The sequence below is a fragment of the Temnothorax longispinosus genome, chromosome 9 (assembly GCF_030848805.1).
Source record: "Temnothorax longispinosus isolate EJ_2023e chromosome 9, Tlon_JGU_v1, whole genome shotgun sequence".
Classification (NCBI taxonomy): Eukaryota; Metazoa; Arthropoda; class Insecta; order Hymenoptera; family Formicidae; genus Temnothorax; species Temnothorax longispinosus.
Window position 1 is genome coordinate 16,347,294 of NC_092366.1, and position 13,491 is coordinate 16,360,784.

Below are 13,491 nucleotides of genomic sequence, written 5' to 3' on the forward strand. Positions count from 1 at the left end.
ATTTCCTACACACACATGCATGCGACGAAACGTCCTCGACTTATTTTATATGAGACGGTATTACGTGTGGTCGTAACTTACCGTTACATACACAAAGGTACATATATCTTTCAGGTTATCGCCGTGAAATTTGCATTCTATTAATTTACACAATGTAAAACAATGTATGTAGCCGTGCAATAATATGCGGCTACCTCTCGAATATCTATTATATAAATTATAGGGATATATTCTTATAGAATTTATAAAATTATATATAACATATGTTATAAATATATAAAAAATGTAATTCTTTAGATAATAAACAATAAAAGTTTCATATAATATTAAATATTAATATAATGACTACAATCACACTCGCGTTTTAAGGCATTGTTTAATAATAGTTCGTTTTTTGAAAGTACAAGCTATACTTATATTACAAACAGTAAGAGTGGCAATGATCAAGTTCGAATAGTATCTAAAATTGGTCTCAAAGTATCTATTAGTTGGCCGTTTGGCAAGGCTTTGTGTCACTTTATAATTGCTGCAATTATATTACTAATATTTTTGATAATAATTGTAATTATCAATTATAAAAAATAAATCAGAAACATTGTTGCTACCAATCGTATTGTTTTCAATAAAAATGTGCTTAAAAAATGAAAGGTGCTCAGTGTGTAATAAAGTGTGAAATGAAAACTGTCCTGTTAAGAAAATGTATACTTATCAAAAAATAATACTCTTTAGAATTTTTTTTCTATTCATAATAATTAATTTGAGTCGCTAAAACATCTAATTTAGCAACATACTAATCGATCTGTCTCTTTTAACAAAATGAATAAAAATGTAGACATAGTTTTTATTAGTATATTTTTCATGTAAATCAAGATCGTAAAGTATATTTGTTGTAAAAACTTCTATTTTTTATGGCTAAATAGATTATATTATTAAAAATAATTTACAAAACGTAATTATTTCTGTTTACTTTATATTTACCGCACATACCTATAGCAAATCATATCAGATATATAAATTAATAAAATTAGGTATCCAAGAAAAATTTGCAGCATCTATCGAGTAAAAAATTTTTTGTTGGAAATTTTGTGTTGGGATTAAGCTTTATTAACGAAAGTAATTGATTCAACATTCTACGCACCGACTACCACGGTCGGCGATAAAATGTTATTTTATGACCGTGGTCGACACACTCGACACTACTGGCGAATCTGCTAGTCAGTCCGGTCCTCACCGATCTTTTGCCAAAGACTGTACCGGCAGAAATAGCGGGTCGCCGATCAGATCGTATCCGATCTCGTCGCATCGTACTTTATACCACGTGCGTGAAACGCTGCGTATGCGTGTGTCCATCAACACAAAGTACGGTAAAGTGTAGCATTATGGAGTCTCATAAACTATTTTCGAGACCATAGGAATATATTTCGGTCGCATCGGCCATTGCACGGTTTTGTATGTCTGACGTAATAAACCTTTGCATGATCATTGAGATACGAAGTGGAAAGACTCGCACAATCTGGGTTTAATCTTCTTGGATGTTTTGGTGCAACGTTATACAGATTAGGGTATTTTTAGAGTGGAAATTACATTACGGGAGAGAGAGAGAGAGAGAGAAAGAGAGAGAGAGAAAGGTCAAGTAAATTTATATTCTACGACATAAATGACGGACTCGCGCAAGCACAGAGAAAGACAGATATAATCCTCATAATTTTATCGACTATATAGATATCCGCTATTTTATCAAGTCTCATACATATATTGCAGTTATATTCCTTGAATGATCCCTCCATGACCCTGGCAAATATTGCTATCTGTGTCATTAGCTTTTAAAACGTCTTATCACTATTACTGTAGCAGTTACGATAGTATGATCCATATTGCAATTTATGGACGAACGATGATACGCAATTATCACTTGCAAGATACATCCGATTCAATGTGTCTGAATCATTACGTAAAACGATTTCTAGTCATTATTTCTAATCGGTTATCTATAGCTTGCATTATAGCTTATAAATTAGAACACTCTTATCGTAGTATTGCAAAACAAAAATGATGATTGTTTTAGGTTTGTTATACCAATTTTTTAAATAATTTTGCATTAATGTTGATATAACACACAATCTCTTTATCTTACCGACATCAAAAATGTGTCCGAACTAATTACCATCTATATGATGCGTTTTACGAAATGCATTAAACAACAAAATTAAAAAGTAATATCTTTTATGATCTCTTAAATCGTATCGAGTCAAGTTATGATTATTCACACCGCCTTCTCTCGGGAACTCAGGAACAGGTTTTAATTTATAAATACCAGGAAAAGAGAGAGAGAGTACCGTTAGCGTCTTCGATGTAATAATTAGTCGTGATACCATCTCATTCCAGCAAACATCAAAATTTTGCCGCTCACTCGCATCGTCACTGGACACTGGTTTTATAATTCGATCGCTGAATCCTAACTATTTTTTTATTATTCTATTCAAGTTGTAATCTTGAAATTGAATATTGATAACATCATTAGTTATATAATTTGAGTCTCGCACCGAAAACGGAAAAATTGTTAATACGCTATTATTAAATACTATTATTAAATAAGTATTATTATATTATAATTATTATATTATATTATAAGTAATACTATTATTATATTATTAAATAAGAAGATACTGTATCATTAATATATCAGATATCTGATAGCAACGGCTTCTCCTGTCTTGTTTCAAATAAAGATTTAATTTTGCACGACATAATATTTATTACATTCTTCTAATGCCTTTTTATACATGTTTCTTTTTATACATGTCCATTTATTTCTATTATCCTAGCGTATTTAAACAACGAGCTCTTAAACAACGCTCTACATTTCTATGTCCCCTCGAAAGTTTCTTCCTCATAAACCGTTAATAGTTTAAGACTCCTCGGCGAGCTAGATAAGACCTAAAGTAGTAAAGATAAACAGTTTATCTCACTGCACTAAGCATTTGTGAGGAGATTGTAAAGTTGTAACTTTAAACTTTCGCGAAAGCACACGTTGGTCACTTCATGTGAAAAGACAATAAATGACAGAGCAATTTACTATGTATATATTCGCTATTGATAGAGCGATATGTATCGTCGACGAGTGGCCGCAATATTTATACGAGCAATCTTGTGTTCATAACAAAACATCACATTGTACTATTCAAATTTCATTCGAAATAAAAGATACGCGTTTATATAATTCAATTTCACAACACTAGATAAAAATGGATAAAATTCTCCGTTAACTCGACATCAGAAATGAAAATTGTATATATTTTTTTTTACTGTCGTGCATATCTCATTTTTTCAGTTTTGGTTAAAAATAAAAATAAATTTGTTAAAGAATCCTTTTGCAAATGTGTGTATGTGTGTGCTCAGGTATCGTCTAAAGTTACAGTTCTATCCGTCGTCTCTCTTGACCTCTGTTTTTCTCCACCACTCTCTTTCTCTCTCTCTCTCTCTCTCTCTCTCTCTCTCTCTCTCTCTCTCTCTCTCTCTCTCTTCCTCCTCCAATTTCGCCGCAGCACTTATTTAACCGCTCCAACAGGCCTCGTGTCACATTCTTTCAGTCACTGATAGAAACTTACAAAGTTCACTCGTCCAAGAAAGCGGCGAATGCGAAGCAGCTCTGTCTGCATAGCAATAAATTTTTGCACACATTTACCAGCTTTCCAATTGTTCTTATCAGTGGCTTTATGAAAATGTTGTTATATTATACGGATGATTTCTTAAGCATAAGGGGAGATGATGCCAATATTTGTATTAATGCAAAGACTATTGTGCAGCTCGAGTGAATTATAGATAGGTAGGTATGTATATTGTAATAACCGATAAGGTATTCTGCGTTCTCTCTTCTCTTCAAACTCTTTTCGTGTGCAACATAAATAAAAATGTAGCACGCGGTCGAATTCAGGTTTTGGGTACAAAGAAAATAGTATGGTTAACAACTGATGAAGTGATGAGATTAATAGATTAGATTAGGTAGTAGTAAATTAGAAATAAGTATATAATATTTATGCTTCTGTTATTTTGTTATATTTCCAGGACTTCTTTGTAACTAACTAAGCATAGATGAAGCCGTGTACGTATGTGTGTTCGTCGTATTATACACGGTACATTTTTTAATCGACTACTTTTGATTGCAAAATAATTTCACGATTAACAGATCATAATTAGCAGTAGAATAATTGAAACAATCTTTTTACACGACATTCGTTGCTATTGAAAGATAATTAAACTCTTTACAGTGTGTTTTAATAATTCGTGAACAATTACAAAAAAGAGGAAATTTAAAAACAAATAAAAAATATTTAGAAACTCATTGCACCATTCTGAACCATTAATAACGTGTCACTTCCTATATATATTTCTGTAGATAATAACAAAATGTATATTGCAGATTCGTTATAAATCTCGGTAACGACGATACAAGCTAAATTACAGCGACTTTTTAATTCTCATCACAAGTCCGAAAGCCGATTCTTATCTGATTTATTTCGAGGCATTTTATGCAAGCTGCCTGCTCTACCAAGTGAGTAACCAGTGACATTGCTGCAAGACAACTTGTCAGGCGCGGCGCAAGGATTTAAATAAGACGAATACACGGGAGAGTTTCGGTCGAACTCAGGTACGTGCGTCCTGGACAGAGCAAAAAGTATAAAACAGGAGACGCGATGAAAAAGGGAGAAGTAAGAAGGCTGCGGATATATATATGCGGCACAAAAATGCGCCGCTACCTATAGGGCTCATTTTCTCGCAGTAAATTCGCAAATTGCCCTGTCTTACTCACGTATGAGTAAACCCTTTGATGCATTATAATTGGATATCATATTTTTTAAATCCATATATAAAGCTACTCTTACACAGTTCGTAACATCATATTTCGGATTCAATAAAGTATCTCACACTTCGAAACATCCTCCGAGCAATTTGTTAAACTATACTTATCAAATTTTTGTAAATCAATTTTCGGCGTGTCGGCGAAAGTCGTCGTAAATTGAAACCTATAAAGTATATGGACTTTGTTGGACCGGGAAATCTGATACTCTATGCGGCTGAACACGACATTGAGATCGTGTCGCTTTTTCAATACCATTCGTTTCTCGCCAAGGCACGCAGATTTTAAGGAAATCTAATCTGCAAAATAAAGATCTGTGTAGCCCTATTTTGTAACTCTTAACAACAGTTTCGTAAGTTTCGTTATCGTTATATTTGCGTTGCGCAGATATTATGGTAAAAAAAACGACTTCGTCGTTAAGAGTTACAGAATCAGCCCCCTGATAGTAGCTTGATAACTCCACGCTATTTGTGTGTTTTTTAATTCATGCGCCATATATCAAATATAATTACAACAAGCAAGTCTGTCATTTATATGCGTGCGCGGCGTGTGTAAATTGCAATAATTAATTATTTCATTGTTTTCTGCAACATACGGTTCTTATAAAAAGGTAATAAATGGATACACCAAATATGATTAATAAGAACAAATGTTCCTATTGTTTTAAACCCTTATTAACGACAAGCGATAGACTATATTTGGTTTATCCAATTTCTACGATTTACGCAAGCTTTACTAATTATGTAAAAATAGGAATATTTGCGTAAAATATAAATACGTTATGCCAATTACTGTAATTAATATGTGATATTTTTGTATTAAAATGTGTTCATATCAGAAGATAAAAATGTCAACATTCCGTTTCGTGTGGGTGAAGAGATAATCTTTAACACTGCAGCGATACAAACAACCAATTTATCCTCATATTATTCTTAATTTAGTTAGCTTAAAAATTAGCACGTAGACTTATTGAGAAACTGAACATTTTTAATATTTTAATCTTTTATCATTCAATTAAAAAAAATGTGTGTCTTACTTACTTTTATGTACCATATTAACGCTTCCATTTTTAATGAATCTCGTTATTCTGATAATTTGTAAGAATTTTTAATAACTTTATTATGTAATAAATTAAATTTCAAAATTTGGATTTTACGATCTGACAGATGTAATAAACAAAAATTGATAAATTAAACAAAAAATTTAACAAGATATTAGTTAAGATTGATCAATATCATTTATCACTAACTATATTAATATAAAATCATTAACATGTTATTATTCATTGACTGAATATTATACATGTTATTAATATACTACTAAAGTTGAAATCAAATTAAAATAAAAATTGTTAAAAATATTACAAATTAAAAGTATTATAGTAAAAAAAGTATTATATTGATTAAAATAAGGAAGTATGCAAAAGTAGACTTCTAAATGTATAATGCACAATTAACCCTCAGTTACCTCACCTGGGTCTGATCGAGCGATCCTGCACATTGTTAAAACGTGCAGGGTCTTTAAAACGTTCATAAAACCCTTGTATCTTTTTTTAGTCAGTACTACGTCAACTTGAAAAAAAGCAATCTTTTTCGCTTTTTCAAAAAAACGTTTTTTTTTTTTTTTTAATAACATTTACATTTTTTAAGGTGATCCTAAAGCCGTGATCCTAACCGTTTTTTTTTCAGTTTTTTTCTTAGCAATAATCTTTTAATTGGCTTTATAGAAATGCAAAATTCTTGTCTAGAATTAAAGTACGCATCAAAATCTAAGTCATGGTGGTCGAATTTATATGTGGTAGTCGTCACGTATAACAAAAAATATTAATTTTTTTTCGTTTTTGATATAAATTCGACCACCATGACCTAGATTTTGATACGTACTTTAATTCTAGACAAGAATTTTGCATTTCTATAAAGCCAATTAAAAGATTAGTGTTAAGAAAAAAACTGAAAAAAACCGATTAGGATCACGGCTTTAGGATCACCTTAACTTGGAATAATCTAACTTGCACAGTCTTGTAGATTTTAAAAGACGCATCGATTAAACAAAAAAAAGACTTCAAATTGATGCATTTGTCTTAAAGATACAAGCTAGAGAAAACGGCAGGGGTCTCTCAGACCCTGGTGAGGTAATATCGGGGTGTAAAAACGTAAGGTAACTGAGGATTAATAGAACTGAAATTATTTTTCAGGAATCATATGTCCAGTTTTGTGTACGACTAAATTTATACTAATTCATCTATGTGTAATTGATTACTGTTTAAATTTCAATTAATACAATGATTTTGGCAAGTTGATTTGATTATATGCGTAAAAGCCAGCCTAATATGTGTCGAAAAAAAAACGAAATAATTATCTAAGCCTTAAAACAAGACTATTATGTTTAAAATTATATCATCTTAATGCTGCTTCTTATATTTTTCTAACTGATATAAAAATCCAGAAAAAAAGATTACGAGAGTTTTCAAATTTTAGACATTACATGTTCTATCGTGCTGGTATTATATGTATATGCTATTGTCATTGTTAATCAAGTCTCTTACATTTAAATGTTGCTTCTACATTTCTTTCTGGCAATGTTGAAAGCCTCAGGATCGTGCAATTGTGGTCTAAGCTCGGATCTTCACCGCTGTTATAAACAGAGACTACATTTGAATCAGCGGTGACACGAATTGTGGCGATGGCAGATGGAGACCCGTTACGGGCAGTAAGTAGCATGGTGAAATTTCATCTTGTCGCAACAACCCGACGACAATAACTGAACGCGGTACAAACTGTCGGGATCTCATTATTGCATCTGATGGAATCAAAGAGAACTTCTCAGTTGTCACAAATGAAATCATCAGTTATTTATCATACGATTATTATAAATTAAAGGAATGCGACAAAGCAAATGAGTATTTCAAATCCTATATCACAGTTACTCTACATTAAAAATAATTGAGCCTTTCGATAATAAGTTTAAAAACATAATATAATCGCGAATACGTATTTGCATTTAATATTTTTCTTATTGTATGAGATTGTATGAGAATTTAAAATAAATACATAATAAAAAAAAAATGACACGTCTTACAAATATTTTAAATTTTTAAACTAGATGCTGCACAATTTTGTTCCCAATAATTCTTTTATTTATTTAAAAAATTTATAAAGTAAAAAAACGATATCTATAATATAACAATATATAATTTTAAGATAGATATACTTGCTACTTCCTAAATGCTAAAGAATTTAATATTAATAAATGAGACTAAATGATTTGATATACATACAATATATACAAGCGTTCACTTTCTGTGAAAGTTATATATACATATCTTGTTATATGTATTTCGCGGCTCAGGAATTGAATCCGTTCGACAAATCGTTCGATCGTTCGACAAAAGGCAAAACATTGATCAAAAGATATTCGATTGTATGGCGGACTACCATTGTTAATGCTACTTTGCGCTTCGTCATGATCGCCGAGTCTATAATACCTTCCTCTCGTTCTAAAGCGAGTCTTATACCGATTCTGAGAGTCAGTTGTGTGTAGTCAGTTATTGCTGTACGATTCGTTTCGTTGGCTACGGAGTATCTAAAGACGAACTTAATACAATTTTATATATAAAATCTGACTAATACCGGCCTCGCCGCCGATCCAGATAGTTGCAATCTTCGTTCTTTGAAGGACAACACGATCGGCGCGACAAGATAATACTATCCGGCTTTCTCGCCGCGGGAAAACTATACGAACGAGGCCGTCTTTCGGAGACATACAGACGTATAAAAGCGCTACAGCATCCCGGCGCGGTCGTGGAGTATTTCTGCACTATACAAGCAACACGTTTATCCCTGGATGCCACATTTAAACGTTGCGATGACTTTTATAGGCCTATGCATGAATCTGCACAACTTTTAGGTTCAGTTACGATGTGCCTGCCGCACGCACCACGCCATTTCCACTTAATGCACAACACACGTGTGTATACATTCATCGCGTATATGGTATGCGTGCATTCACGCATACTATTGCGCATTTTGTTGCGGACACGATGTTATCCCTCGCTTGAGGGAAGAACACTGCTGCCGGTCCTCCGACGCGAAAAAGCATGTAAGAAAATAATTTGTCTGGGGCGCCCATCACCGGCATTGATCTCTTTACAGGATGATAGAATGTACCATTAAACCGTTCAAGAAATATTGTTGAATGTAATTCAATTATTCCTTTGTTAAATATAAAAATGCCTCATTTTGGGATGTACGTTGCCAGCCACATACGTTGGACGATTGGCTCTTAGCGATTATTGGTTGCAATAGACCTCAAGAGAGATGCTCTCTTGTGGATATATTTCAAAATATATCGTGATATTAAACGTGGAACGAATGATAATTATATAAAGAAAAGTATTGCGCTCTATGAGCTAACGTCTCTATATGTTTTACTCTGTAATAAAATCTTTAAAAAGATTTATCAATTTATAATAAATTATATTACTTTCTAGATCACAGACCTAATGGACGAAGGAATCGCTTCCATAATTATGACATGCCATAAAAAGCGATTTACATCCACGTATTTTGAAGATTTCCTTTTATAGGAAGAGTTAAAGACCGAATAATTATTCTTACCCCTATACTTCGTTTAATTACTTTACCAAAAGGCAAACTGCAAGACATTAGTAATTTATGAAATCGCTAAAGCACAACTAAATTATTATCTCGGATGTAAATCACAAGTTATATCGCGGATACTGTCAGATAGCCTTGACAAGCAATCTTGGTGCCTCGCTTGGTGCGCAATGGTGCTCGTAAAAGGGCGCGATACACCTACGTTACTCTATGCTTGCGCGAACACTGCACACCAAAGATAAGAAATTAAACGGAATTCTTATAAGCGGGCAATAAGCGCTCGTCGTGTCTTCAATGTCGCCGGTGATGCCGCGAGAAAAAAAAATGTTCGTGTTTTCTTGAATACCGGTTACGAGGTCCATGAAGCCTGCATGTGGCCCTGAATGCCGTGGCCGTGAGAGAATGCGTGCAACGCACTTTCCGACGCGATATCGGTTCATCAGTAACAGTGTCTTCTCGGCCGGTGGTAGGTCCGATTAATTAGCCGCGAAATTCGCCGACTTTTGTTCGCGCACTCGAACCGCCTGTGCAAATTTAAATTCTGTCACGGTAATGCGAACGAATGTGGAGAACTTAGACGTCGTTATTTCATCAAGAACACTTTATTGCGTTTTAGTTTCTGTAATTAGCAGTGCTGTTCCGTAAGATTCGCCGACCTCCCGCTGGACAGAAGTATATAAAACCGGAGTATTTATACAAAATCGTATAGCCATGTCGTGCGGTGAGCACTTGATGGAGAATCGGCATTAAAAGTTTCGATGGTCAATTTGTTAAATTATAATGTACTATTCATAACACAAATACTTTCATCACAAGTAAAATAAAAAAAATTGTTTTAATTTAAAGAATCTTAAATTATTATGAAAGATAAAAATTGTAAAGAATGGCACAAAAATATAAGTAATATACATGAGGTTATATAAAAGTTTATAACAAATCCTCACGCGCCAGTCAAGAATTAATGCCGCCACTCGTTGTAATATCGTCGATGATCGTTGAAAAAATCTCGTCACCATAACGTACCGGGACGTTGAACGCAAGTCATCGACGCTATACAATCGTTTTGCCGCGGGATGGACGCGAATAATAAACTATAAAAATATCGAAGCAAAACACAATTGAGGCGGTCTCCACTCCTATCGGCCGTTGCGCGTAAATGTGGATCGAAAGTTTCGGTATGGGTTTTTTTACTTAGACAGAATGAACCATTTGTATCGGTCAATCCCAAAACGAATATTCGAAATACTTCGCTAAGTCATGGCAGAATAGCGTGAGCGAGATGCATCGCGAGATTGTCTGGTCTTTTTTTGTGCCTCGTTATTAAAATGAAACGACATGCTTCGTTCAAACCGAATGAACGACATGTTAGCGAAAAAGTCCAAAAATAAACTGGTGTCGCTATATGGAAAAACGATAAACGAATGGTCGTCTTTTCCGCGATCATATTTCACTGGTGTAAATAATTTATTTCTCGAAAAAGAGAACTTCCCGTTACACGTATACCGGCGCTTTCGTTACTCAAACCGGCTATTGAGTCCCGGTTTCGCTGTGGTCACCGTACAAAATTAGTTACAAGAAATCTTGCAATATTAATGCACCATACTGAACAGCGTTTTAAAGATACGTCATTCTTGACCCAATCCGATTACACATTCATTTTTCTTAATCCATTCCAGATCAAGCCATCTCTTATTATCATACCGCGAATACTTTTCCGTATTTTCGTTAAATTGTCAGTTATTGTCGAAATCCCGTTACGCAACGATTGGTTTTACCAAATAAATAATGTGCCGTTGTATTATAATTATGTATAGTATACATGTAGTCGTCACTTTACCGTACATCAAAAATACAATTTAATATATATTTATTAATTGAAAGAGTCTGTTTCGTAATTGTCTGATATATACGACGACGTTATGTGCGCAACTCTTTAGTTACTGCAAATGAGAAAGTAAATGAAGGAACATGAAAAACAGCATCGTGCACGGCACAGTGTACAGATTACATATATTCATATACATATGTATACCTTTCGCAAATATCTTGTATATAAATATTGTAATCATAAATATAATATACGTATGTATCGTCTCATTGCTATTTTAATTCTGTGTTTTAAGTGCCAACCTCGGCTTCAAGAGTTTTGGCGTTCTAGTCCACATGCCAACTCTGTTGGTGTAGTAACATTGCTAAAATATTATTTCTCTCTTAATATACACAAATAAGTATGAGATATACAATATGCATTGTAAGTCTGCGCGTGAATTAAAACTATCTGCGCGAAGTAAATTATTAACGTTGCAAAATCTGCGAAACGCAAAGGGTTAACTTACAAACAATTTGAGATTATTATTAGCAATTCGGTAACATGTAATATACATTAAAAAATATATACATAGTATATATACATATACATTTTTTAACATATAAATGTATTTATATTTAAGTGTTATACATATGTATATATACAATACGTATACGCAGAATATAACATTGTGTGCGGTTATCGTAAGTACCGGTTATTATATATACCTTCCAATTCAAGTGCTACGCACGGGTATGCTGTGCGTATACTGTATAATCGAGCAGCATCCTATACAATTATGCAAAAGACTACTGACGATATATTGCCGATATCGTGTCGTAGTTATCGGAAAAAAAGTGGAATATAATCTTCGATAAAGTGGACATTAAATAATTTTGTAACATAGCTTGCGCGTTCTTATACGAAATTCAGAACTAATGCAAATTCTAACATTACTGATACTTACGTGAGATTTTATTTTCTCAAAACGTTATTAATAATAATCTCACCAAAAATTAAAATTAACAGCAAAAATATCTCTATTATTAATACCAAATGTAATCAAATATACATGGTATTAGCTTTCATTTTTCGATAATTTGATACATTAAATTTATCATATTGTTATAGAATGGTTATAATACTCTTGTCGTTAGTATTGATATATGTAAATAAAAATAGAATAAAATGCATATACTTCATATAAAACAAGAATTGAATAATTTTTTAATAAATATCTTTCTTTTAACTTAAAAAATCGATAAACTAAACTGGTCGGGACCTTCCTTAGCAGCTGTTGCTTCATCTCTGTTGAACTTGTTGCTTACTACTAGATCTGCTAGAGGCGCTAGGGCCGCTAGGTCAAAATGTTGTCAAAATAATGCCACACACGATCGAAGTAGAACGTAAAAATGTCATTCTATTTACCAGATTTATAATTTGATTTTCTTTGGCTTTGGCACACTTTAATCCAAATCCGATAATGTGAGTGACATTATCATCATCATACAAGATAAAGTGCAAACGATATACACGTGTGAAGTTGTTATATGTAACATAACCTGTTATATTCGACATTCGATTGTTCAATATATTTAGGTACTTCTCTCCTCTTCCCTCACCTTAGACAACCGCGTGTTATTACTGCATGAATATTTAAGCATGAATATTTTCCCAAGCATCATATTAAATCTTTCTACAAACAAGCCGTTCTATACTTCAACTAATTTCGTTCTTTTGTTTTGTAGTGCGGGGGCCTATAATTAATTATGGATCCGCAAATTCAGCAAAAGGTCTTACAATTTGAGACCTTCGTAAACGACGTACTGAAAGCCGACCTTGCGAAATTGGCCGAAAAACTAGACGCTAGGAATGCTGACGTCGCCGAATTTCTGCAACTGAAATCGATGATAACAACGTTTCAAAATACAAATGTCGAAAAAACCGGATTCAAGACCAAAGTCGATATCGGAAATAACTTCTTTATTCAAGCACACGTTCCAGATGCTTCTAAGATCTTATTGGATGTTGGTTTGGGGCACTACATTGAATTCACTTTGGACGAAGCCTTAGTCGTTATTAATATACGAATTAAGTTACTTGAGCAACAAATCGCGAATTTACGAAGCGCGATTGCAAGGACTAACGCTCATATTAAGTTAATTCTTATCACCATTAGAGATTTACAAGGGATGAGAGAAGATGTTTGA

At 33.3% G+C, this 13,491-nt stretch overlaps 1 protein-coding gene across 1 annotated transcript; it reads left to right on the plus strand.

Annotated features, from left to right (window-relative positions):
- The first annotated feature begins 13,050 nt into the window (after positions 1-13,050).
- Uxt (Uxt prefoldin-like subunit) lies at positions 13,051-13,491 on the plus strand. The gene has a single exon (XM_071787273.1). The coding sequence runs from the start codon at positions 13,051-13,053 to the stop codon at positions 13,489-13,491; it is 441 nt and encodes a 146-aa protein (XP_071643374.1).

Coding starts and splice junctions, on each gene's coding strand:
- Uxt (XM_071787273.1), top strand. CDS start 13,051: ATGGATCCGCAAATTCAGCAAAAGGTCTTACAATTTGAGACCTTCGTA.